Raw genomic sequence first — 23,293 nt, forward strand, 5'->3', positions numbered from 1 at the left:
CTCAGCAGCAGCTCGGAGAAATCCTCCTGCAGTCTGTCTGTGGCCGACGGCTATCGATAGAGACGCGTTTCAGACTTAATTATTATTTACTTTTTGATTGCAAAAAGGGTCGTGACCTAGCGTGGTGAAGAAGAAGAAGTGGAGTAAAGTTTGCAGACAGATGGTTAGGACTGTTGAGAAAGACTAAAAGTGGCGAGTGTGACAGAAAAAGCAGCGTTGGCTCTAACAGCAGCAGGTTGTGCGCTGCAGCCGCAGGTGGCTGAATGATTGATGGTGTTTGTGTTTTTCTGGCGTACCTGCGTTTGTGCGCGTGCGTTTTTTGTTTATATATTTGCACGTGCGCAAACACGCGTTAGTGTTTATACGTGCAGAAGGTTCTGGCTCATTACCAGCAAAGTGTACAGACGGGTTACTTTTTCCAGGTGCAGACATGATGTTACAGAGAAGACGGAGTCCTATTGTGTGTTTATTAGATAAACAATACCAACTAAGGCGTTTTACAGCTTTTAGTACAAACAGCAGAAAAGGTAACAGCATTTAATCGTCACGCGCTTTAGAGAGAAATGCATCTCGCCAGCCTGCGGGGAATATCGGGTGCTTAGACGGAAAAGAGCATCGCTGTAAATCTCAATCACACACCCCGAGGCTTTAGGCCGAACGGCAGCCTTTATGTGCGCGTGTTGTTGTTTGTGTGCGTCCTTGCACATCGATGCATAATCCTGGGCAATACTTTCAGGCATGTTAAGAATGCCTTGGTGGTTACGTGCCAATGAGCTACACAAAATGGAAATATTGGTTGGTCGCCAGTTGACGTCCACGGCCTAGAACGAGGCTCGATGTCCACGTCGTCATTGGGAATCTGTTGATTTTTGCGACATTACAGCCTGTTTTGGTTATAGCGAGAACACGTGTCATCATCTGGCAGCAGCTCCACCCAGACAGACACGAGCACGCCCCGTCCGCCACTGCTTTCACACCCACGCCGTCCAACGTGAACATGGGCCACCCATCGGTTTGCATCATGATGTTTTTGCTGTGACTCTTAACAGACTGCTGAGTAGGAGACCCTGCCTCCCTTTGGTGCCTCCAGCATTGTGCATGTGTGTATGTGCAGCGCTGTTAGCACGCATCTAAAGCAACAAAGACATGAGCGGTATTAGATATGATGGAAGCGGCCCTGTAATTCATTTTTCCAGGTACACATTAAGAGAGATGTGAAGAAACGCTTGCTTCATAACTGTATTTGTACTGCATCTTCATCCACCTCTGCCAGTATAAAAAGGGTTTCCTCATCTTTCCTGGATGCTGTGACAGCACAGTAGTAGCGCTGTGTGTGTGCGTACGCTCGCTCTGGGCCCAAACCAAACCCTTCTGTTCTCGACGGTTCGGGGAGTCCGAGTCACAGAGTTCAGCCGGACAGATCAACACTGTCCCTTTAAGAGCTCCCGCTGGACGCCGCCTGTCTGCCTGCGTGTCTGTGTTTTTCACTACAACGACCCAAAACATTCTGTCTTTCTACACTGCAACTAGAGCGTTACTTCTGAGGAGCTGAATATACAATTTTCCATGTGGGAGAAAGAGACACAAAATATGCTTGGAGCTTTTCTTAAAAGTCACTGTTGTTCTGCAGAATTCATTACAGTGTATTTCCACTCACTCACAAGTCATAGAGAGGCAACGATGATTCGTCCACCGAGTGCGAGAAATGAGGAGCTTGATAAGGCGGAAACCACGAGGAGCCGGGCGTGGAGTGGCTGTCAGCGTAGATGGGAAAAGCAGTACCTGTGGGGTGTTTCGTGCCACTGTGACTGTGGTAAATGGGGTCTTCATCACAGCCTGGCTGTCTGGGAGGGGTGGGGGGCTTATTTTGGATAACTGCGTGTATGTGCGTTTGTGTTTCCTGCAGAGAGGGAATATAATAGGAGCTGCACAGAATTAAAGCAGGGTGAGCTTATGAATAGCAGTACAACACAACAGCTTCCTTTGTTGGCTGTTTTCTGGGCACAGGGGCTCCTTTAAAGACGTCCCCGGGGCCTGAGTTTGGTGATCGGTATCTTTTCTAATGATCCAGAGCAATCCCCTGCCCCGGCTGACATGCACTCTACCTTTTTTAAGCAAACGTGAGAAACATTATAACCGAACATCCTCGATTCCCTCAAAATAGGAAATGGGGAAGTACACATTGAGGCTTCCTTGCCCTTCAGCCAGTGTGCAGTATGAAGTACGGCTAAAGCAGACCTTGGTGGGGACATCGAGGGTGGAAATGAAAGCTGGATTCTGCTCTTTGGAGAGTGCTTCAAAAAAATAAACAGTGCTCATTTGTGAATGGAGCAGCACGTACCAGACTACTCGCTACACATGCCAGGCCTTTTGTGAATGATTTTCTTGAAGGGCGCTATCAAGGCCTCATCGCCGTGTGCGTGCGCGTGTGTGCATATGATTACGTGCAAAAGCACATGTTTGCAGTGGGAGGACATCGCTCTGAGAGCTGCAGCTGGCGCACGAGTCTTGTTTCTTTTCTCTGTGACATTTTTTGCATGTGTGTCGCACTAAAACTAACGGCAGAACATTAATCCTGTTAAACCATTTTATTTTGGAGGTTATTAAATCATTTGAGAGAATTATAGAGATTCACATAAGTGCAGCAGCTTATTGAGCGCATGTTTGATGGTTTCTTGTTTGATTCACCACCGTCACTTCCATTAAAATCATTAAAAACAGATATATATGATTATATAAAGTATGCCCCACCAATACACCGATATATCGGTTGGAGGTCAATACTGATATTGTCAGATTTTAACCATTTCTTCATCAATCCACATTTCCGTTTTAGCCTTTAACATGGACGTCTGTGGGGATTGACTCATTCTTGGAGCCAGCCTCAAGTGGACACTAGAGGAACTGCAGTTTTAGACACTTGAATGTTGGCTCGTGTTTCTTTTCTAATTTCCTTTGGACAAAGGGAGAAGAACCAGCAGCTGTAACAGAGCAGATGTCTGCCCATGTAGAAAGTCTGAATAGACCTCAGAAAAACTCAGCTGAACAGATTCGTCCTTGTTGTTTAAAACTGCGACGTCATCCCCGGCTCCGACCCACGGCGCTCCGCTATGTCACCGAGCATTCCTGCCTCATTCCACTTCTGATAACTGCACGCAGAAACATTTGAGGCATTTTCTGTGTGTTTCGCTCAAAAAACAGTTTTGTTTGCTTTAACCGAAGGCGTTTCTCTGCAGTGTCCACGATGTCTCCAGAAGTCCTGACCTTCAGCTAGTCGTGGCTCACACACAAAGCTCATTCATTAGGATTTTGATGTTGTGTGTTTCTCTGTGTAGGCTGACTTGCTCACGGTGTGCGGGCTTGTGTCCTAAAGAGTGTGTGGGAAACAAGACCATCGACTCGGTAACGTCGGCCCAGGCTTTGAGGGGGTGCACCATTCTTAAAGGCAACATGATCATCAAGATTCGAGGAGGCAGTGAGTACCACCTCCTGTTCCTCTCTCCGTGTCGCCTTCTTGTCAATTACTTGGGTTTCGTCACTTTTTCCCCTCTTTGTTAAAACTTTTTGAGCCTTTATCTGTATATACCTGACCTCTGTCTGCTCTCATCAGCTGGTAGCTGTTTATGTGATGAACTGTCTTCTTTATAGATAACATAGCAGCCGAATTGGAGGCGAGTTTGGGTCAGATTGAAGAGATCACAGGCTATCTGACCATTCGCAGAGCTTACGCCCTGGTCTCCCTTTCATTCCTCCGCAAACTACGTGTCATCAGGGGGGAGCAGCTTGAGGCAGAGTAAGTCTCCTCTCCTCTCCTCTTGTCTCCTCTCCTTTCCTCTCCTCGCTGTGAGTGATTTATTTTTCTGATATCCGATCTCTTTCAGTGCCTATGCCTTCTATGCGCTGGACAACCAGAACCTCCGTGAGCTTTGGGATTGGTCCAAGCACAATCTAACCATCCTGCGTGGTCGCACATTCTTCCACTACAACTCTAAGCTTTGCATGTCTGAAATCCGAAAGATGGAGACGGTGACCGGAACCCGGGATCGAAACCAAAAGAACGACATCGCTTTACGCAACAACGGGGAGCAAGCTTCCTGTAAGATGACCAGAATACGAGACTGGGGACTGCCTTGTTTTTGGGATCGCTCTGACCAAAAACTAACGTGAACGTGATTATTGTGTGTTTGGTCCTTTAGGTGAGACAAAACTGCTGAACTTCACTTCGATAAAGACCAAGTCGAATATGATTATACTGAGGTGGGAGCCATTCTGGCCAGCAGACTTTAGGGACCTGCTGGGATTCATGGTTCTCTACAAAGAGGCGTAAGTAAACCACTGCTTCATGTACAGATGAGGACACACAAAAACCAACACTTTACTCTTCAGTCTGTATGACACACGGATGCCTAACAATGCTGGGACGTTGGGTCGTTTTCGTTCCATGTGCAACAGGCCGTATAAGAACGTCACCGAGTTTGATGGACAGGACGCCTGCGGCTCTAACAGCTGGGTGATCGCCGATGTCGATCCGCCGCCTCGTTCCACGGAGGGAAAGAAGGCAGACGACCCGGGGTACCTGATCCGACCGTTGAAGCCCTGGACCCAGTACGCCATCATGGTCAAAACGCAGCTGTCTGCGTCTGATGAGCACCAGGTCCACGGAGCCAAGACCGAGATCATCTACGTTCAGACGGATGCTTCCAGTGAGTAACGCCATGAACACCAGACTTTTGTGTTTGATGGATACTTCAATGACTGTAGAATATCTGACTTTTTTTAAGTGATTGTATAAAACTACTCTGGACTTCTGACTGTTGTTAATTGTTTTATATGATGGGATGTATTAAGAAGCCATTTGGGCTTAAACTGAAACAATTTTGGGACCTTGCTCACGTTTGGATGAACCTTCCTTGATGACGTAAGTAAAAAGAAAAATGTTGGGGGGGGGGGTTGCCCTCATAGTACCGTCAGCACTCATTTCTTTATATTTTGTTTCCAAGTTGCTCGACTTTATTGTAACTTTTTAAAGTGCTCTTGAGCAGGCTCTCTGAAGGTCTGTCGAAGTTTTCCTTTTCGTTTGTGCAGCGTTTGTACCTGATCATTTTCAGGGATTTTTTTATTTGTTTAAGCCTCTTAACGCTGACCATGAACCACGAATCATTGGAGCATAAAAGGAACCAAACTCGAGGGATAAACCTGACGACTTAGCAAAGAGCCGCTTTTTAATTGTGCCTGTAGACTCTGTTACCTGCAGCAAAAACACATTTCTTTAGTTGAATCTGTAAAAAATGCCAAACATAAGCCGTCTGACAGGCAGAAAATAATCTGTTTGAACCTCAAACTGATTCCAAAAGAGCTATTAGCCAAAAACTTCACGGCATGCAGCTTATCCTTAAAAAAGTGAGGAAACTAGAAGAACAAAGGAGAAAGTGGCAGGCCTGGAAAACAAACTGTTTACAGCACATGAGCAGCATCTAAAAGTCAAGAAACAGGAAAATAATCTGGGAAGGCTCCGACGCAGGAAGATGCATCTGTCCCTGCAGCTGATCCATCTGGTCTCAGTGGAGGGTGGACTGCACTGTGCTGAGGAATAAAGGTGTTTAAACAAATATCGACTTTTAAGCTCGTTAGAATTGTGCAAACTGTTATGTTTGGTGTTTCCATGGATGTTTGCATATTTAATAAATCGTTGGACCTATTTTATTTTCCTAACAAGGTAAAAAGAAGAAGAATGGAATGGTGCCTCTAGACTTTTGCAAATTGCTGAGTCTGATGGAGCTAAAGTCCTTTTGATGCACTTACATTTTGTTCTCTGTCCCCGTCAGAACCCTCTGTTCCTCTGGACCCCATCTCCTCCTCCAACTCCTCCTCTCAGATCATCCTGAAATGGAAACCGCCCACCAGTCCCAATGGCAACATCACCCACTACCGGGTGGTCTGTCGAAAGCAGCCGGAGGACAGCGACCTGTACAAATTCGACTACTGCTTACAAGGTTGCAGTTTAAATGGTTTGCCCTCTTCAGTCATTTGAGGGGCTTTCCCTGACAGCTGTGTTTTCCCGTCCAGGAATGAAAGTGCCGTCTCGCATCCCGACCCACCTGGACAGCGAGGATGAGCAGAAGTGGAACCAAACAGATGAGCCCACCTCGGGCGGCAGGTGCTGCGCCTGCCCCAAGACGGACAGCCAGCTAAAGAAGGAGCAGGAGGAGATAGAGTACCGCAAGACCTTCGAGAACTACCTACACAACGAAGTCTTTGAGAGCAGGTACGAGAGCAGGTTCATTCCCAGCATCTGAACATGCAACGATGCCTTGGCTGCATCGTTTACCCACATGCTAAATTTTTATTTCGGAAAACAAAATGAAAACTTAAATAGAGACGCACTTCAACACCTAAATTAAAGCCACCTTAAGTTTAATTCGTGTTCCTGGAACCACTTAATGCCCTCTAGTTTTGCAGAAATGTAACAAATTCTTTTTGTGTGAGTTTAGCTTCACAACAAGCGAAGCACCAAAAGGAGCTTCTTGTCTCGTTTGTTTCTCTTCGTGACTGGGGTTAAACCAGATCACTCAGCCTTGGTGTGAGTCTCCAACGCGTCTGTGCCAATTCTGTGTCCTCCACCACTGTGTGTGGTTTTTATAGACACTTGTTTTTGTGCTGGTCACCCACCGTCGGGGGCTTGGAGTGGGAGGTGCTGAGTGTCTGGGCCCTGGTGCCCCTACCTTGTTCTCGGACACACAAACACCCACAGTCTCTGCCTCTGCTTCCCTGGGGGGGTGATTACTGTGCCCATTATCATTCATGCCGGTCAGGAGCGCAGTCATGCAGACTGCCATTTGGAGACACGCGCACACACACACACTCGTGCGCACATCAGCCTCATTTTGAACTCATGCTTCTGAGCTGGCCAAGGTCAGCTCCATACAGTGCAGGACACCAGAAGCGGCTCACGCTTTTCTTATTTTGTCACGCAAACGGACATGAGCTTCCGTTTTTTCCGCTTTCACTCGGTCCTAAATGCAGCACTCAGGTTCGTCTCTTCAAGAGTTCATACGCGGTAAATCTGCCTTTCATTGCACATCAGGTGAAACATCAGCTCTTCTGTGTCTTGATTTGGTTTGAGCTCAAGGCCTGTTAGCTGGGATGGTGGCTCGCACTCAGATCCATCTGGATTGCCTGGCACCACCTAGTGGTGAGAGTCGGTATGTCTCCTAGGATGATATTTGTGGATAAATGTCATGAAGTTAGACACACAGGAAAGGTTAGTGCGAGCAGAGGTCTGGCTTGCTTCCACAAAACACCATCTGTCATCTGCAAACACTTGATGCACATGAAACTTTACGACTTTGCAGGTCCGCGCTCTGTCACTCACTCATATCCTATTCTAACTTTTACTTCTGCAGACCATCCCGGCGGCGCCGCTCGGTGGGAGTTGCTAATGCCACCCAGCCTCCTCTCTTCCTTACTACAGTTCCCAATCTGCAGTTGGATTCAGGCACAATCTCCCCCGATGGCGAGGATCAAGAGGAATCCAAGGTATCGAGCGTTTTATGTTTACCACATCTTTTCCCTTCACTTTATTTCGAGTTGCAGTCGAAGTTCAATCTCTTTTCGTTTCTGCCCAGGTGGAACAAAAGGTGTTCTCAAAGGAGTCGACGGTCATCTCCAACCTGCAACACTTTACCAGTTATAAGATAGAGATCATAGCCTGCAACGATCCGACAGATCCCAAACGCTGCAGCATGGCTACTTATATCAGTGCCCGAACTATGCCAGAGGGTAAGAACAGACACACGCGTGTGCAAATAGGCTGCTGGTGCACCGAATATCAGATTCTGGAGAATAAATCGTCTGCGCCTCACTGTGAAGTGCTTTTCTCTGTCTGACACCTGCAGAGAAAGCAGACGACATCCCAGAGCCCGTGACCCACGAGATCGTGCAAGGCGAGCCTCCCTATGTGTTGATTAAGTGGAATCCACCTATCAACCCTAATGGGCTCATCATCCTGTACGAGGTCTTCTACAAAAAGGTTGGAGACTCAGAGGTCAGTATGAACCACTGGCAAACCTTAGAGAGCGCTGGGCCTGGAAAATGTTAGTGGGAGTGGGACCAAGGACTCGGGGTCCTTTGTTTTTCAAAACTAAAGGGCACACAGGTGATGTGGGAAAACAGCCGGCAGAAATGATCCCGATTCGCTCTGCTGGAAGGACATACACAGAAGGAAAAATAGATGCAGGTGAGAAGACAAGGAGTGGTCTGGGTAGACTCCAGGGAGGCGAGGCAGGCCGGGAAGGAAAGGCTTCCTGTAAACACCCCAATTTCTGTCTGTTCATTATAGAAGGGGACAAGGAAATATTTGTTTACAGCCTCCTGGTGCTGCGTGTCGACGCTGTCGGAGGCGTTTGTTTGTGGATGAAATTCTGGGAATGTTTGGGTGCATAAGTGCTCATCTGTGACGGCGTGTCCAAGTCTTGTTGTTTACTTGCTCTAAATGTGTGAATTCATCTCTCATTACTATTCGTTGCTGCACTGCCTGACCCCAGGAGCCAGGAGCAGATCTGTTACCATAGTGACAGAGGCAGGATGGAAGACTAGTATGCAGTGGCAGCGATGGACTCGTCTCACGCGACATCTCGCTGCGCTGAAAAACAGCCCGTGGCCCGGACTGATGTGGATTCATTTAAAATGATGTTTGGAGCGCGTTGGAGGCTCACGTCGACGACAACACTGAGAATGTTACAGCACAGTTATGAAGGCTGGATGCATTTATGTTTATAGAAACGTTTGTTCACTGCAGTGATCACTTCCTGCTGCTTTCAGTGGAACGGACTTCAACTGCGACAATGCAGTCGCGCATCAGCCAACCTTAAGCGTCCTTAACACAGAGTCAAACGAGCCCAGCTTTTGCTGTTTTTCACTTATATCAAAGGGCTACAGGCCAAATTTTAGATTACAGTCGTATGTGTTTTTACACATGCCAGCTCTTTGGATACATTTTAGTTCAACAGTATCCACTTTAAAAAATTGCTCCTTAGTGTGAGTGTATGTAGTGACTCCTTTGGTCGGACCCTGAACTCAAAAAGCTCTGGTTGTTCTTCTTACTTCAGTACAACTTTCAGGTTTGCACCAAATCACAACAGCACTCCCCTCGAGGCCCTTTATACTGCAAACCAACGAGCCCAACAAACATCAGCTGATCCTCTGTGAGCAAGAACATTTAAACGTTGGCCCTTTAAAATAAGAGACACAAGTGTAACTGCAGTCAAACTCTGCTTTATTCCCGTACACGAGCTCGAGCAGGTCATTCTGTGAGGTGCAGGTTTGCTTCACAGCAGTATGAGAAGACTGGGTGGAGTGTGGGCTGTCCACCCAATCAGGGGTTAAGAGTAATTGGCTCAGCAAAAATACTTTGGTCACTTTTGATTGGGTGGGAATAGAGCAGCGAGTGAGCATCATGCGTGCTACGTCCTGCACGCTCTACCCTGGCATCTGAGTATTTGAAGTAATGTAAACACATCTGAACTGTAGTATTTCCTGCTGTGCCACATGTGTGTAAAAGTAACCTGGAAATATCCGGACCTGTTTGTCCTGAAAGTCTTTTCCATTATTTATTTAAGCAAACTTTTAGAATAACATGGATTTTCTCTCTTTTCTTTTTGGGTCTAGGTTCACACGACCTGTGTGTCACGGCCGGCCTATCAGAAGCTCGGTGGCACCAAGCTTTCCCTTGTTCAGCCTGGAAACTACAGCGTGAGGGTTCGCGCCACCTCGCTGGCAGGAAATGGCTCCTTTACTGAGATGATTTACTTCTTCATGCCCAACCGTAAGACTTGACTCTAAGAGTCGGACTTCTGAACTTAACAGAAAAGTGGAAGATGTGCCAAATTTACTGTCTCGTGACCACTCTTTGTTATCTGTTGCAGCTGATCAAGGTTTGATTTGGATTGTCATGGGTCCTGTCATCTGCTTCATCCTGCTGCTACTCGCGGGAGGTGGAGCGTTTGTGTACTTCAAAAAAAGGTTAGTCTTTAACCAGCAGGCTGCCCATTACAGCCATAAACTCCAGTGACTCTTAGTGACTCTGTGTGGTCGTGTTACAGGCAAACCGAAGGCCCCTTAGGAGATCTCATCACCTCTCCAAACCCCGAGTACTTCAGCGCTGGTGACAGTAAGAATAAAATTGTTGTTTTTTCCGTCATACGATGATTCGTTCCCTCAGTTCGCTCTGTCAAAACGGTCATTCGCACCTGTGTTGTGTAGTGTACGTTCCTGATGAGTGGGAGGTGCCCCGGGAGAAGATCGCACTGCTCAGAGAGCTCGGTCAGGGCTCCTTCGGTATGGTGTACGAAGGAGTCGCCAAAGACATCGTCAAAGGCGATCCGGAGACGCGCGTGGCCGTCAAGACGGTCAACGAATCGGCCAGCCTGCGAGAGAGGATCGAGTTCCTCAACGAAGCCTCCGTCATGAAGGCTTTCAGCTGTCACCACGTGGTATGACTCTTTAAACCATTAAACCCTCAGACGGCGTCACGGCACGCCGAGAGGACACCGGAGCAGCTGCTCGTCAATTACACTAAATTACAGCTTTTCCGTCGTCTCGCTGAAAGCGGCGGCACACGTCTGACTCAGAGTCGTGTCTTGTTTTGCTGGCGCTGCCGTGTTCACGCACAGTTTGACTCTACAAACAAATGTTGTAACTGTTACTGTGGTCCTACAGAGCCGGCTGATCACTAGTTTAACTGCCAAAGGTTAAAACGTCAGCTGTAAAAATCAGATTGAGATGTAGAGAACTTTATTATTTCTAGTCATTAAATTGAAATTTTGGCTACAAAGTCTCTCACTAGATTAGAGCGCGCCATTTTAACACAATGAATTGTTTGCAGGTACGTCTGCTCGGTGTGGTGTCCAAAGGTCAGCCCACCCTGGTAGTGATGGAGCTGATGACCCACGGGGACCTGAAAAGCTACCTGCGGAGTCTCAGGCCAGACTCTGAGGTATGTAGTCCTGATTATTGTGCTCCCACCTATTTACACACTCTAGTATGTAAGCCCCGCCCCCAAACGTCACTCATGTGGTTTAATACCTGTATTATTTACATATGGATGCACTCCCTGAAGCCTGTTTGCTGAAAATTAAGCAAAGTAGGGCTCTACAAACTCTGGGTTTTTCCACCTGTGTATAACGAGTCAGTCAGACCGATGGGCCCATGCACCAGCAGTATTTATGATTTGGGACGTGCAGTAAAGCCTACAGCCATTTGGTTCGCCTAATGGTTGTTCATAAAAGTTCAAAAAAAGGTGAAAAGAAGCGTGCACGTGTTATGATTTAAGCTAATATTCCTCTGCTAAGGCTCAGTAATGAAGATGGTGATCATCAAAATCAGTAAACGATAGACTCACCTGCTCCTAGGGATGGGTATCGTTTAGGTTTTATCCGATACCGGTGCCAAACCGGTGCTTTTGAAACGGTGCCGGTGCTCAAACCGGTGCTTAAAGAATGGAGAACACAAAATTGGTCCAAAAACCTCTCATGTTCAGCTGTTTTTTTTGTAAAAAGATAACAATGTTAGCCTTTTCTGCAGCTATAGGGCATATATGGTATCACTCTTGGCTGGAAGCAGTGCTTAATCAATGGAAAAAACACAAACTTTGTCCAAAAACCTCTCATGTTTAGCTGTTTTTTTGTAAAAAAGATAACAATGTAAGCCTTTTCTTCAGCTATAGGGCATATATCTCATGTTTAACTGTTTTCCACTTTTTCTTTGGTCATTTTAGCCTTTTTGGCCAGGGTGAAGGGAGTATCTGCCATCAAACAAGAAGACAGCCGCATGTAACTACGATGGTGTTTGCTAGTTACACGCATTAATGTAATAATGTGGTTAGCGTACTCAACGTAAATTACACACGAACAACATTAAGCTACTCACGCAGAGAAGAACGGCTGCTGCTGCCATCATCATCCTCATCATTTCTGCTACACTGGCAGGGCTAGGGGCCAGGACTCTCCTCTTCGGGTTTTTGGGGGATGTTGCTAACTCCGGGTCCGATAACAGGCACCACACCCGCAGTAGATGTGCTCGGTGTGAGGTCTCGCAGCAAGCTATCAAACACGGTGCATTTCTCGGCTTTAAAAAAAAGCGTCGCCAGGTGTTTCATCGGATTCGAGGTGTTACCTCCTTTGCACAGTATCACCTTAAAGCACTTGTTGCAGGCTGCTGAGTTTGCATATTTTGCTGTGAAGTACAGCCAGACTTTTGACCGCTTCGCCTTGGGCATTTTTAATCTGTAGCTCTGCTCTAAAAGAACGTACGTACCTGGCCCCGCCTACTATCCTCGGAAACGTAAAATGATTGGCTAGAATTGGCTCAGGAAAAAAAAGCACCGAAATAAAGCACCGAAATGTGCGCTGCTTTTCGGTCTGGTTACTACCGTTGATGTCAGAACCGGTGCCCGGTACCCATCCCTACCTGCTCCTGCTGCAAGTAACCTGAATAGTACACAGACTGGTTCTTATGTAGTGCTTTTCTACTCTTTTATACAACATGCCTCAGTCGCCCATTCGTACAGGATTTTTTTTCTAAGCTAAAGTGTGTTCTAGCTAACATTCACACTCCGATGGATCGGAGAGTATCCCAGAGATATTGGGCATGCAGACTGGGAATCGAGCAACCTTCCAGTTGGCAGTAGGGATGGGTATCGTTTAGGTTTTATCCGATACCGGTGCCAAACCGGTACTTTTGAAACGGTGCCGGTGCTTAAACGGTGCTCAAACCGGTGCTTAGAGAATGGAGAACACAAACTTTGTGCAAAAACCTCTCATGTGGTGGTCAGAGGGCCCGGTGGCGCCAGTGTCCGGCAGCCTCGCCTCTGTCAGTGCGCCCCAGGGCAGCTGTGGCTACAATGTAGCTGCCATCACCAGTGTGTGAATGTGAGAGTGAATGGGTGAATGACTGAATGTAGTGTAAAGCACTTTGGGGTCCTTAGGGACTGAGTAAAGCGCTATACAAATGCAGGCCATTTACCATTTACCATGTTTTTATTTTTAGCAGTCTCTTTTTTTCTGCAAAATGATAACCAAGTTAGCCTTTTCTGTTGATACAACATACCTCCTTTGGTTGGAACCGGTGCTTAGAGAATGGAGAACACAAACTTTGTCCAAAAACCTCTCATGTTTAGCTGGGTTTTTTTGTAAAAAGATAACAATGTTAGCCTTTTTTGCAGCTATAGGGCATATATGGTTTCACTCTATCAAACAAGAAGACAGCCGCATGTAACCACGACGGGGTTTGCTAGTTCACCTTACATGCATTAATTTAATAACGTGGTTAGCCTACTCAACGTAAATTACACACGAACAACATTAAGCTACTCACGCAGAGAAGAACAGCTGCTGCTGCCATCATCATCCTCATCATTTCTGCTACACTGGCAGGGCTAGGGGCCAGGACTCTCCTCTTCGGGTTCTTGGGGGATGTTGCTAACTCCAGGTCCGATAACAGGCACCACACCCGCAGTAGATGTGCTCGGTGTGAGGTCTCGCAGCAAGCTATCAAATACGGTGCATTTCTCGGCTTTTAAAAAAATGCTATGCGCCGCCAGGTGTTTCATCGGATTCGAGGTGTTACCTCCTTTGACAGTATCACAGTATCACCTTAAAGCACTTGTTGCAGGCTGCTGAGTTTGCATCTTTTGCTGTGAAGTACAGCCAGACTTTTGACCGCTTCACCTTGGGCATTTTTAATCTGTAGCTCTGCTCTAAAAGAACGTACGTACCTGGGCCCGCCTACTATCCTTGGAAAGGTAAAATGATTGGCTAGAATCCAAAGTGTATGACATCTCAGGGAAAAAAAGCACCGAAATAAAGCACCGAAATGTGCGCTGCTTTTCGGTCTGGATACTACCGTTTATGTCAGAACACTGGATACCGGTACCCATCCCTAGTTGGCAGGTGACCCAGGCTACCTCCTGAGCTCCAGCCACCCCACCTTTGCACTCCACCAATCCAACGAAAGTCTTTGAGTTTAACTAAAATGCCAGACAGTAGCTGTGATATTGGGGCAGAATATGGATCACAAGTGCCCAAAATCTGTAGTGTCTCTGTCTTCATTTTCCCTCCATGGGTAGATGATCCAAGTAGTCATGATGCAGTAATATTTAGCTCGCCAGTGTAGCGAGTCGGTCACGTGACTGAAAACTATGCACGAGTATTTCAGCAGATGGCTAGCACAGCGTTACCTGTGGGAAGCTTTGAGTCGGTCTAACCTGTTTTTGGTTTGTAGAACAACCCGTCTGGTTCCCCACCACCGACTCTGAAAGACATGCTCCAGATGGCTGCAGAAATCGCAGACGGCATGGCCTACCTCAATGCTAAAAAGTTTGTCCACAGAGACCTCGCAGCCAGGAACTGCATGGTGGCGGAGGACTTCACCGTCAAGATCGGAGGTACCAGAACGTGTTTGGTGTTGTCGATACCGCCGTGTAGTTGGAGGTGTTGTCTTAACCTTTGTCTCCGTCGCTCTTCCTCTCAGACTTTGGTATGACACGAGACATCTATGAGACAGACTACTACCGTAAAGGAGGGAAGGGCCTGCTTCCTGTCCGGTGGATGGCACCCGAGTCCCTGAAGGACGGAGTCTTCACCGCCCACTCTGACTGCTGGTGAGTCACAGCTCACACAGTGGCCTACCGTACAGCTGCACGTCATTCGGCCTGATCTCATTTGTTTGTGCGTTTGTGCATCTGCAGGTCGTTCGGTGTTGTGTTGTGGGAGATCAGCACACTGGCCGAGCAGCCTTACCAGGGTTTGTCCAATGAGCAGGTGCTGAAGTTCGTCATGGAAGGAGGATTCCTGGATCGACCGGAGAACTGCCCTGAGAGGATGTGAGTAGATGCGGAGCTGGGAAAACTGCCTTCAACATTACACAAGACTAAATTGGCCTTTCTTCATCCCTCTTCCCAGGCACAGCCTCATGCAGATGTGCTGGCAGTACAATCCCAAGATGCGTCCGACGTTCCTCGAGATCATCGAGATGCTGCGGGACGACCTGGACCCGTCTTTCCAGGAGGTCTCCTTCTTCTACAGCGATGAAAACAAAGTCCCCGAGACGGAGGAGTTTGACCTAGACCTGGACAACATGGAAAGCATCCCCCTGGACCCTTCTTCTTACTCCCAGAGAGAGGAGAGCTTATCCAGGGACAGCGGGCCCTCGGTGGCCCTGAGGGGGAACTATGAGGAGCACGTCCCCTACACACACATGAACGGTGGCAAGAAAAATGGAAGAATTTTATCATTGCCCAGATCCAGCCCTTCCTAACATTTCCCGTTTCCTTAAAGAACTCTTTGAAGCTTTCCCTTTTTCCCTTTCCGATCTATTTTTCTGTCTCCTTCGTGTTCCTCTCATCATTTTCGATGATCGTGATTTTCTTATTCTTCGGAGAAGCCCTTCAAAAAAACAAAAAACAAAAAAAGAGACACAAATCTCAGGACTTTTTATTTTCTTCCTCGTGGCTCCAGAACACAGGCAAGGAGACGATGCAAACGTGGCGTAACACATCAGACCAGAAAACCAAACTACCGCTCGTCACTAACGCCGCGTTTCCAGGACTCCTTGTGACGGAAACGGGGAAAAAACAGAAAACTGTGAACACAACAAACCTTAGACAACCAAGAAGGCTGCTCGTGCTCGACCTCCTCGAGACTCGCCCCTCCTCCTCTCCCACCGATCCGCATTTCCACGATTCTGTGCTTTTTTTATTTTATTGTCCCTCTTTTTACTCAGATAGTGGCCTTTGTATACGTGGCCTGTAAACAAAGAGAAGTGTCTGTCAGCGCTCACACTCATTTTCCTTTTTGAACAATGACTTAATCAGTGGGATGACTTGCAAAGACTTGATCGTAGAACAAACATCTATTCCTAGAGGAATGTTTTTGTTGTTTGTTTGTTTGTTTTGGTTCTGCAGAATTCCAAACGACAGATTCGTCGGGTGTTTGGTGACAACTTTTAATTTATTTGCTTCAAACGTTTCTTTTTGTGTCCTCACTATAAGGCTGAAGGATATTTAAACAGTTAAGAATTGGACAAAAAGAGTCCCTCAGACTGACCAATAACTGCTGCTTTCATATATTTTAGTGGGTATAGAATTATATGAGTATATATAATACACATATATATGGAATATTGGTATTTCCCTACCAATATTTTATATATATATAAAATAGATGGCATTGTAAATAGTTTGTAATATTTTTCATCAGGAGCTTTGCTAGTTCTTTGTTTTGTCGGGTTTATTATTCACATTTTTTATTTCCTTATTTTTATAGCCCCAGAAATCGCTCCAACCTAGCGGCAGTACTCTCGGTGTCTTAGGCCTCCCGCCTCCCTCTTAGTCTTTGCTCCGTCTGGATGGGGAAGGGAAAACCTGGAAATGCTGTAAGCTAACTGCATTTCTTTCCTCTCAAAGTGCACAATAGTTCAATACTTCACTACAGCTTTGAAAAAAAAACTAAAAACAAAATAACCAAAAAAAGAGAGAAAAAGAAGCTTTATGAGTGAGGCGTTTGTAGGTCGGCGTGTTCGGGTGTGCCGTCTCTCGTGTCTTCGGTGGCGTTGAGGCTCCCGCGTGTTTGTCGTGCTGTTTTTGTTTTTTTATTATTTATTTTTGTGGTGCCGGTTTGCCCGTCTGTGTCAGCTGTTGGCGAGGTTAGATGGCGCGGTGCTGCTCGGAGTAAAGGCGGAGCATGAACTGACAGCAGCTGTTGGGTAGAGAGGGGGGAGGCGTTCTGCGTTAGATGGAGGTGTTTATCAGATTCACGCGTTACCCCTCCACCCGTGCTCCTCCTTAGTCTCCCGAGGCGTCCTGTTTGCTGCTTTCAAGATTAGCCTGGTGGAAATTTCCAGGTTTTGTGGTCGAAGCCTGAAGGAAAAATACGGAAAGTTCCACCTGCAGATGAAACGCAGAGGGGGGCAGTCTCTCCCTGTATTTTTGAGAGAGCACAGGGAGAGGGGGGGCTGCCAGTTGATTGCTAATCCCATTATTCTCCCTGCTGTCACGTGCAGACTGTGTGCAGCAGCTGTTTCACTCAGGTCTGACATTCCAGTTGAGTTGGAGCTCCTCGTTCCCTCGCCCTCGAGCTTTTGCTGCCTGTTGGCAGAACTCACACTATCAGACACACAAGACAGACGTTTGCTTTTTTGATTTTCCTCCTTAATAGACGACTTCTAGAGATACAGTGGCAGACAGATTTTTCTGAACATTCACACAAGCAGAAACTTGTCAAATTGCTCCTGATGGTGATTCAAAAACATTCCTGTCCACTGATCCCTGATTCAGAGTTAAAACAAGTCAAGTGTCCTTACGGCTGACCTTTCACTGACCCGCCGCGGCCTTCATCCAGAGCCCAAAGGTCATCAGTGTTTCACAGCGGGCCAGCCCGCGGCCACTCTTCTGTCGTCCTCAGGCATCAGCCGATAGTCAGCGGATCTTCTTCTCCCCCCGAACACACAGAGCAGTGCGGGTGCCAAACTGAACAGCACTTACAGAATAGCCAAAACGTTGCTGTCTCACCAAGAACCCAGAGAGTCGAGTCAGAGAAAGCCGGGAAGCTGCCTCCAGATATTTACCAGTGCCTTCTCAAACCTGAGCCTCTCCCAGGCTAAATCTATTGGCTGTAGTTCAACACACACACAGACGACTCACTGCTTTCTCATATTTTTTTCTTGCCTGGGTTCATGATGAAGCTGATATAGTTGTAGCTGCATCAGTATTTGTTTTTCAAAGTCGTCTTTGGAGGCGATGTTTCTGCTGCAGACACCGTCAATCACACCCGGCGCGGATCGGCCCGAGTCTGCGCCGTGGCCACTGAAAGGGGGCCGGAAATAATGGAGTCGTTTTTAGCTCATCATACTGAGGAGTTTGTAAATAATCTGTGAGGTAGTTTGGAACGATAAAAGCAGACAAACATCAGCTGCGTGTACGTGAAATATTCAAACTGCATCATGATCCGATCACGCAGCCAAAACCCACTTAGTCGACACGTCGCGTGGTGGTGTTCCTGCACATCTGCAGTTCTGAACCTTTTCTTATGATCATCATCCTGTAAACAAGAACACCGTCAGCATGTTTAGGGCCGCTGAGGGCGGAGTAAACGCAGCAGGCTGGTTAGCTGTAGAGATGGAGTCGGCGGTGGTGAGCGGCAGGAGTGCTCGTTAGTTAATTAGTTAGTAATTATTGTCGTCTGTGTGTTTGGCCGGAGTCTACCTCAGTGCACACGGAGGAATCAGTCTGTAGAGCCTCAATCATCCCACCGTTTAAAAACCAACACCGCGGATGGCGTGTGAAAGCTAATCTTCCCAGTTTGCCGTCTTGCGTCCGTGGGGTGCTCTTATAGACTCTCACATCTTCAAGTCCGCGCGTCGCGTTTTTAAGAGCACTCATCGGCCCTCTCCTCTGCACGTTTCATGAACATTTCTTCACACAAAGCTTCCCACGGTCACTGGAAGCAGCACCGTAGCTTTACGGTTCCCCTTTTCCACGCACGCCGGGCCTCCGGACTGTGCGTAAAGTGGCTCTGATATCAGAGAATGTGACACTGGCGTGCGTCAACACCGACAAGAAAAAACAATAATATCGTGACTCGGTTCATATCTGTGATTGCCTTCACGCAGCCAAGGCTAACCAAGCTCAGCCGTGGACCTCACGCTGCTTTATCTTCTTCGGCGTGTCAAACTGTCTCCGTGCGGTCAAAACAGTCGCTGTGTTCACATCTCGAGTCTCCTCCTGTTGTACTTTTGTTTCTCTGTTCTGATTTTATTCTGTACGTATGCTTTTGCTTTTTCTACTGTGAATGTCAAGTGATGACCTGTATTTTCTGTCAATGCCGTGGATTGGGTCTGTCGTGGCTGATCAGGACGCAGACGTCCGGGCTGCTTAGAGGAGGACTTTAACCCCCTCCCCCGCCTCTGAAAGGGAGAAAAGCTGGACTCGGACCATCCTGTGTGCCATAACAACTATTAACTGAAATCTCGATTGTAACTTTTTCGTCTCAGGGAGGCGGCCCGATGCTTACGGTTGGAGAGTAAAGAGGAGGAGGAGGAGGAAGAGCTACCTACCTACCTTTTATCTGCTCTGACTGAAGCGCAAGTTCTCAGCATCCTTGCAAAAAGGCAAAAGGCGACAAAAACCTAAACACTCTCTAAATCAGTTTTTCCCCCGGCCTGTGAAATCAGTCAGGAACGCTCCTCTCTCCACTCACACGTGATCTGGTGTGGACTGCCCTCTAGCGGTCGGATGGGAGCGTTGCGCATCAGGGGCTGCAAAGACAAACGGCTTCCCCGCCCCTCCGCCAACCCACAGTGCCTTGCTCAGACTAAAAGCTCCGTCTGACCCCCCTCCTGAGCAGAACCGCCCCTGACAGTCCACCAATCACAAAAGAGGATTTTCCGACCTCCGAACAAGAAATGAAAATCACATAAATTTTGTTCTTGGCGAAACTATTCTGCTTTTTTTGTTGTTTTAGGAAAACATTGTTGTTTTTCTTTTTAACCTTCCCTCCACCCGGGAAAAGGAGAGGAACAATAATAGCTGAACTTGTGTCTCTACTCTGCTAAGCTCTGGCTTGCTTTGTGCATGAGAATGAAACATCTATACCAGCAGATAATTTGATGCTTACTCATTTTTTTTGTTTTATTTTTATTTTGACAGCCCAAAGTCACGCAAACACCTGCAATTAGCAACAAGTGAGCGCATAAACATTCAAAAGTGCGTTCGTTTGCTGCACGATTTGTATGTTTGTCATTTTCTTTTTGAATGAACCCAATAATAAGCTCTTACGTGTAAATAGCAGCAGATCTTCTCGTCCCTGGAAAAACGAAACAAAACGAGAGCGCTTCAGTTTTAGGGAAGTTTAGCTTTGTTTTGCTGAACTCTGGTTGGACAGAGCATGCTAGTAACGCAGCACAGGGTGAGAACAAAGCATTGTATGTATTATTGTTTTGTTTTAAAGAGAAAAGTATTACGTTTTAGAGATGTTGATATCTATTTTTTTTTTAGCCAAAGTAGGGAGGCCGACTACGATGACCTTTTCTGACTGTAAACTTTTACTACTCTTGTACATTTTGAATTTAACATTGTTATCAATGTGTATATAACTTTTTCTAAATTTAAAAAGATTTTTTTTGTTTTTCATGAAACAACCCACTACACAGAAAAGAGCGCAGTCGAGTCTGTTATTGTATTTGACCCGGAGCAGCACGGCTCCAGTCGGAGGGCTTCACGCTGCGGAAAAGACGCAAACTGCACACGGCCTGAAATGTTTCGCACACCAACCCCGCTCTTAGTCCGATGCATGTTCTGAATGTTGGCCCGAGAGGTCGTGCGATTTCGGCCCGCCCCCGCCTCCACCCAGCCCCAGCGGCATGCCGCCGTGTCACCCGTAAAGCCTTTCTCACGTCACAGATGCTTCACCTGTCGCAGGTGTTTTTGTGTGAAAATGTTTCCAAGTGACTTGTTTGTTGTTGTTTCTTTGTGAGTGTGGACAAACTGGAAAAGACCACTGTGCGTTATTTTGAAGAAGAAAACAAAAAAACACAAGCGAGAAAATCCTGAATAAGCTAAAGAGAAAACGTATTATTTGAGAAGCATATCCTCTGCCAGGTTCTCGACTGCAGAGCTGGAAGGCTGTCACAGGAGTCGTGCAATATTTTGGTAAATTCCCTCACGGAGAGTTAAAGGGGAGCTATTATGCACTTATTTTTATATGAGCTGTTGCGGGGTGAGCGCTCATATTAAGCTAAAGTTTCCCAAAAAATGACCTCAGTGTATGTGCATGCAATCCCTGTGACTTTTTTCTACTCTTGGCTCTTTGTGATGTCATAGAGAGGGGCTAGTGTTGTTTCAGGCAGTGGATAAAGTAACTGGTTGGACCAACCCTGAGATTTGGATAAACAAAGGACTCATTCAAAGCGACTGTAGCATAGCGGGTCCTCTAAACGCTCACATAAAGATTAGAAAGGGCGAGCGTGACTCTGATTAACCAAATCCACCTTTCAGATGAACACATTACACCTGGATGGTTTAGTCCACAGAAGACCAGTGACAACAGTTTTTCATATTTACTGGTGGTTATTTGCTGAACCATGTCCTCGCCGACTGCACTAAATTCAGAGTTTCTCACTGTTTAGTTGTGTGTGTGTGTGTGTGTGGGGGGGGGGGGGGGGGGACTAAACAGATTAGTTATAATGTGTTTAATATTGAATTGTAGGATTTTAAGGTGTTTTATTTTGTATGGAAGCTTGTTTCTGCCACTGGAGCAAAAAAAAAAAAATTGAGTTGGGTATCCTGGAATTTCAGCTCGACAGTTTAGGTTAGGAATATCAATTTACTTCTGCATAAGTATAAAAATGTGACTTATTCAGAAGTAAATTGAAATTTTGAGATAATAAGTCAAAGATTAAACGTAGGTCTGTGATGGGCTTTATTCGTCTTCGATTGGTGGAAACGAGCCTCCGTAGCTTTGCTCAGAGCCACACTCGCCGTGTTCTCCAGCCCCAGTGTCAGACTTTGTGCTAAGCTAGCTGCCTCTGTGCTACAGCTTGGTGTTCCCCCATAACACGAACAAGCTTTATAAGAGCGTAAAGACTGAACCCCTCTCCTTTGAATGAATTCCAGTCCTGTGTGTCGTAGCCCTTTGACAGGTGACAGACATGAGGACGAGCTTCTGAGAGTCACCCGCCGGTCCAGTGGTCTGCTCCAGTTTACACACCAGTGTGCGATGCTCGTTTCGTTCCCGTTCCTCGCGTGTCGTCGTCCTCGGTTGAGATCTTCACGAGCGCTTTCTTCGTCCTCCTCCTGTTACTTCACGTTTCCTCTCTCCTCCGTGCACATAGGTGGTCCCCAGAATGCTCTGTGTAGTCTTGCAGGATACCTCTTTGTTAATGTCATTTTATTGGCGATGAATATGCTGATGTATTCATTTTGGGATATGTTGTGTATACGTTATGTTGAAATGTCGGTGTGTACGCATACAGCAGGTGTATATGTGTGTATGTGCAGTGCAAAAAACCAAAAACGACAAAAAAGGACACCTCGCCCCAAAACCCGCAAATCCGCAAGAGATCGCTTCATCCCTCACACTGGATCCAGATGTGCCATTATCTTTATGTACCACAAAATATCGACTGCACGGTCTCACACACACACATATTGTACAGGATCAAAAATGTGCCATGACGAAAGAAACGCTTGACAATTTATTTTTTCTATGTTTTCAAAGGAGAGCCAAGTAGTGACGTGTACAGAAAATGTTGCAATGATATGAAAATAAAAATCTTGCTGTGTGTAAATTATTCAACAATTAACTGTTTATATTAAAATTATGAATAAAATTATTGGAGAATATGCGTCTTTGTGCACTTTTTCAGCTTGGGGAGTTAAACTGATCGCAGACTTTGTGTTTTTCAGGTTTGGATTCATCCTGTTTTCTGCTGTTAACACTTTAACCCTGCTGCTGCATTTCAGGGCAAATACAGTATTTGCTGTTCCATTAAAATGATGAACATTATCTCCAGGTTGATTCGATTCCAACATTTAAAGCTGGGCAAGGCAACAAATCCGTAAAAGAACAATCAATCATTTTTCATTATTCTGTAACTCGGAGGTCTGATCCAGAGCTGGACTCTCTCTTGTCTCAGCTCCCAGGCTGGGAAAGAGCAGAGCTTTAAACTGGGACCGTGTTTTGAGTCGGATGTGAGGGTCTCAAAATAAAGTTTCAGAGTATTTTGTTGGATAATGTCACAATGCCTTTATCCAACTAATCTCACATGAGCACACCTTTGTCAAACACTGCCATATAAAATGAATAAAAAGCACCACAGGGTTAGAATAGAAGGATCTGCTGTTGGGATTGTAGCACTGGAATGAGTGATGATGAAAACCTGTGGAGTGCAACAGCATCAGACGGTCCTCTTTGTTGGTTTTGTCACTGATTAAATTAGGATATTCATTAAATGTAACAAGTGAGAGGAACTTCAAATACAACACAAATTACACCAGTGACTTTATAAATAAATGTAGAGCTGCATTAATAAATCTCTGAGTGTATTTTGTGTCTAAGGATCCAGATGTCTTGAGCAGCTTTGGACTCTTTGGTGGGGCCAACACTTAACGCAGTAACACGACTGTTACTTTGTTGCCACCTGTTCTAAAAGCGACTTATGCGAGTGAATCGAGTGGCAAAGATAAGTGACAGCCTCCAGGCTTTGTGGTTTCAGTGGTCGGGTCTGCTCTTTGCTTCCTCCT

The 23,293-nt window shown here is 46.4% G+C and overlaps 1 protein-coding gene across 1 annotated transcript in view; it reads left to right on the forward strand.

Moving 5' to 3' along the window:
* The window catches only part of insrb (insulin receptor b), a 77,871-nt gene extending 56,672 nt beyond the window's left edge, over positions 1-21,199 (forward strand). Inside the window, exons 5-23 of the mRNA XM_063466985.1 lie at positions 3,336-3,475; positions 3,649-3,793; positions 3,882-4,096; positions 4,197-4,323; positions 4,453-4,703; positions 5,826-5,993; positions 6,067-6,265; positions 7,404-7,536; positions 7,626-7,779; positions 7,896-8,044; positions 9,667-9,823; positions 9,924-10,020; positions 10,101-10,168; positions 10,261-10,490; positions 10,883-10,993; positions 14,278-14,440; positions 14,527-14,656; positions 14,744-14,878; positions 14,958-21,199. Of these exons, the coding sequence (XP_063323055.1) occupies positions 3,336-3,475; positions 3,649-3,793; positions 3,882-4,096; positions 4,197-4,323; positions 4,453-4,703; positions 5,826-5,993; positions 6,067-6,265; positions 7,404-7,536; positions 7,626-7,779; positions 7,896-8,044; positions 9,667-9,823; positions 9,924-10,020; positions 10,101-10,168; positions 10,261-10,490; positions 10,883-10,993; positions 14,278-14,440; positions 14,527-14,656; positions 14,744-14,878; positions 14,958-15,312 (3,127 nt within the window). The 3' untranslated portion in view covers positions 15,313-21,199. The remainder of the gene's footprint in view (positions 1-3,335; positions 3,476-3,648; positions 3,794-3,881; positions 4,097-4,196; positions 4,324-4,452; positions 4,704-5,825; positions 5,994-6,066; positions 6,266-7,403; positions 7,537-7,625; positions 7,780-7,895; positions 8,045-9,666; positions 9,824-9,923; positions 10,021-10,100; positions 10,169-10,260; positions 10,491-10,882; positions 10,994-14,277; positions 14,441-14,526; positions 14,657-14,743; positions 14,879-14,957) is intronic.
* Positions 21,200-23,293: the final 2,094 nt, after the last annotated feature.

The sequence above is a fragment of the Pelmatolapia mariae genome, linkage group LG23 (assembly GCF_036321145.2).
Source record: "Pelmatolapia mariae isolate MD_Pm_ZW linkage group LG23, Pm_UMD_F_2, whole genome shotgun sequence".
Taxonomy (NCBI): Eukaryota; Metazoa; Chordata; class Actinopteri; order Cichliformes; family Cichlidae; genus Pelmatolapia; species Pelmatolapia mariae.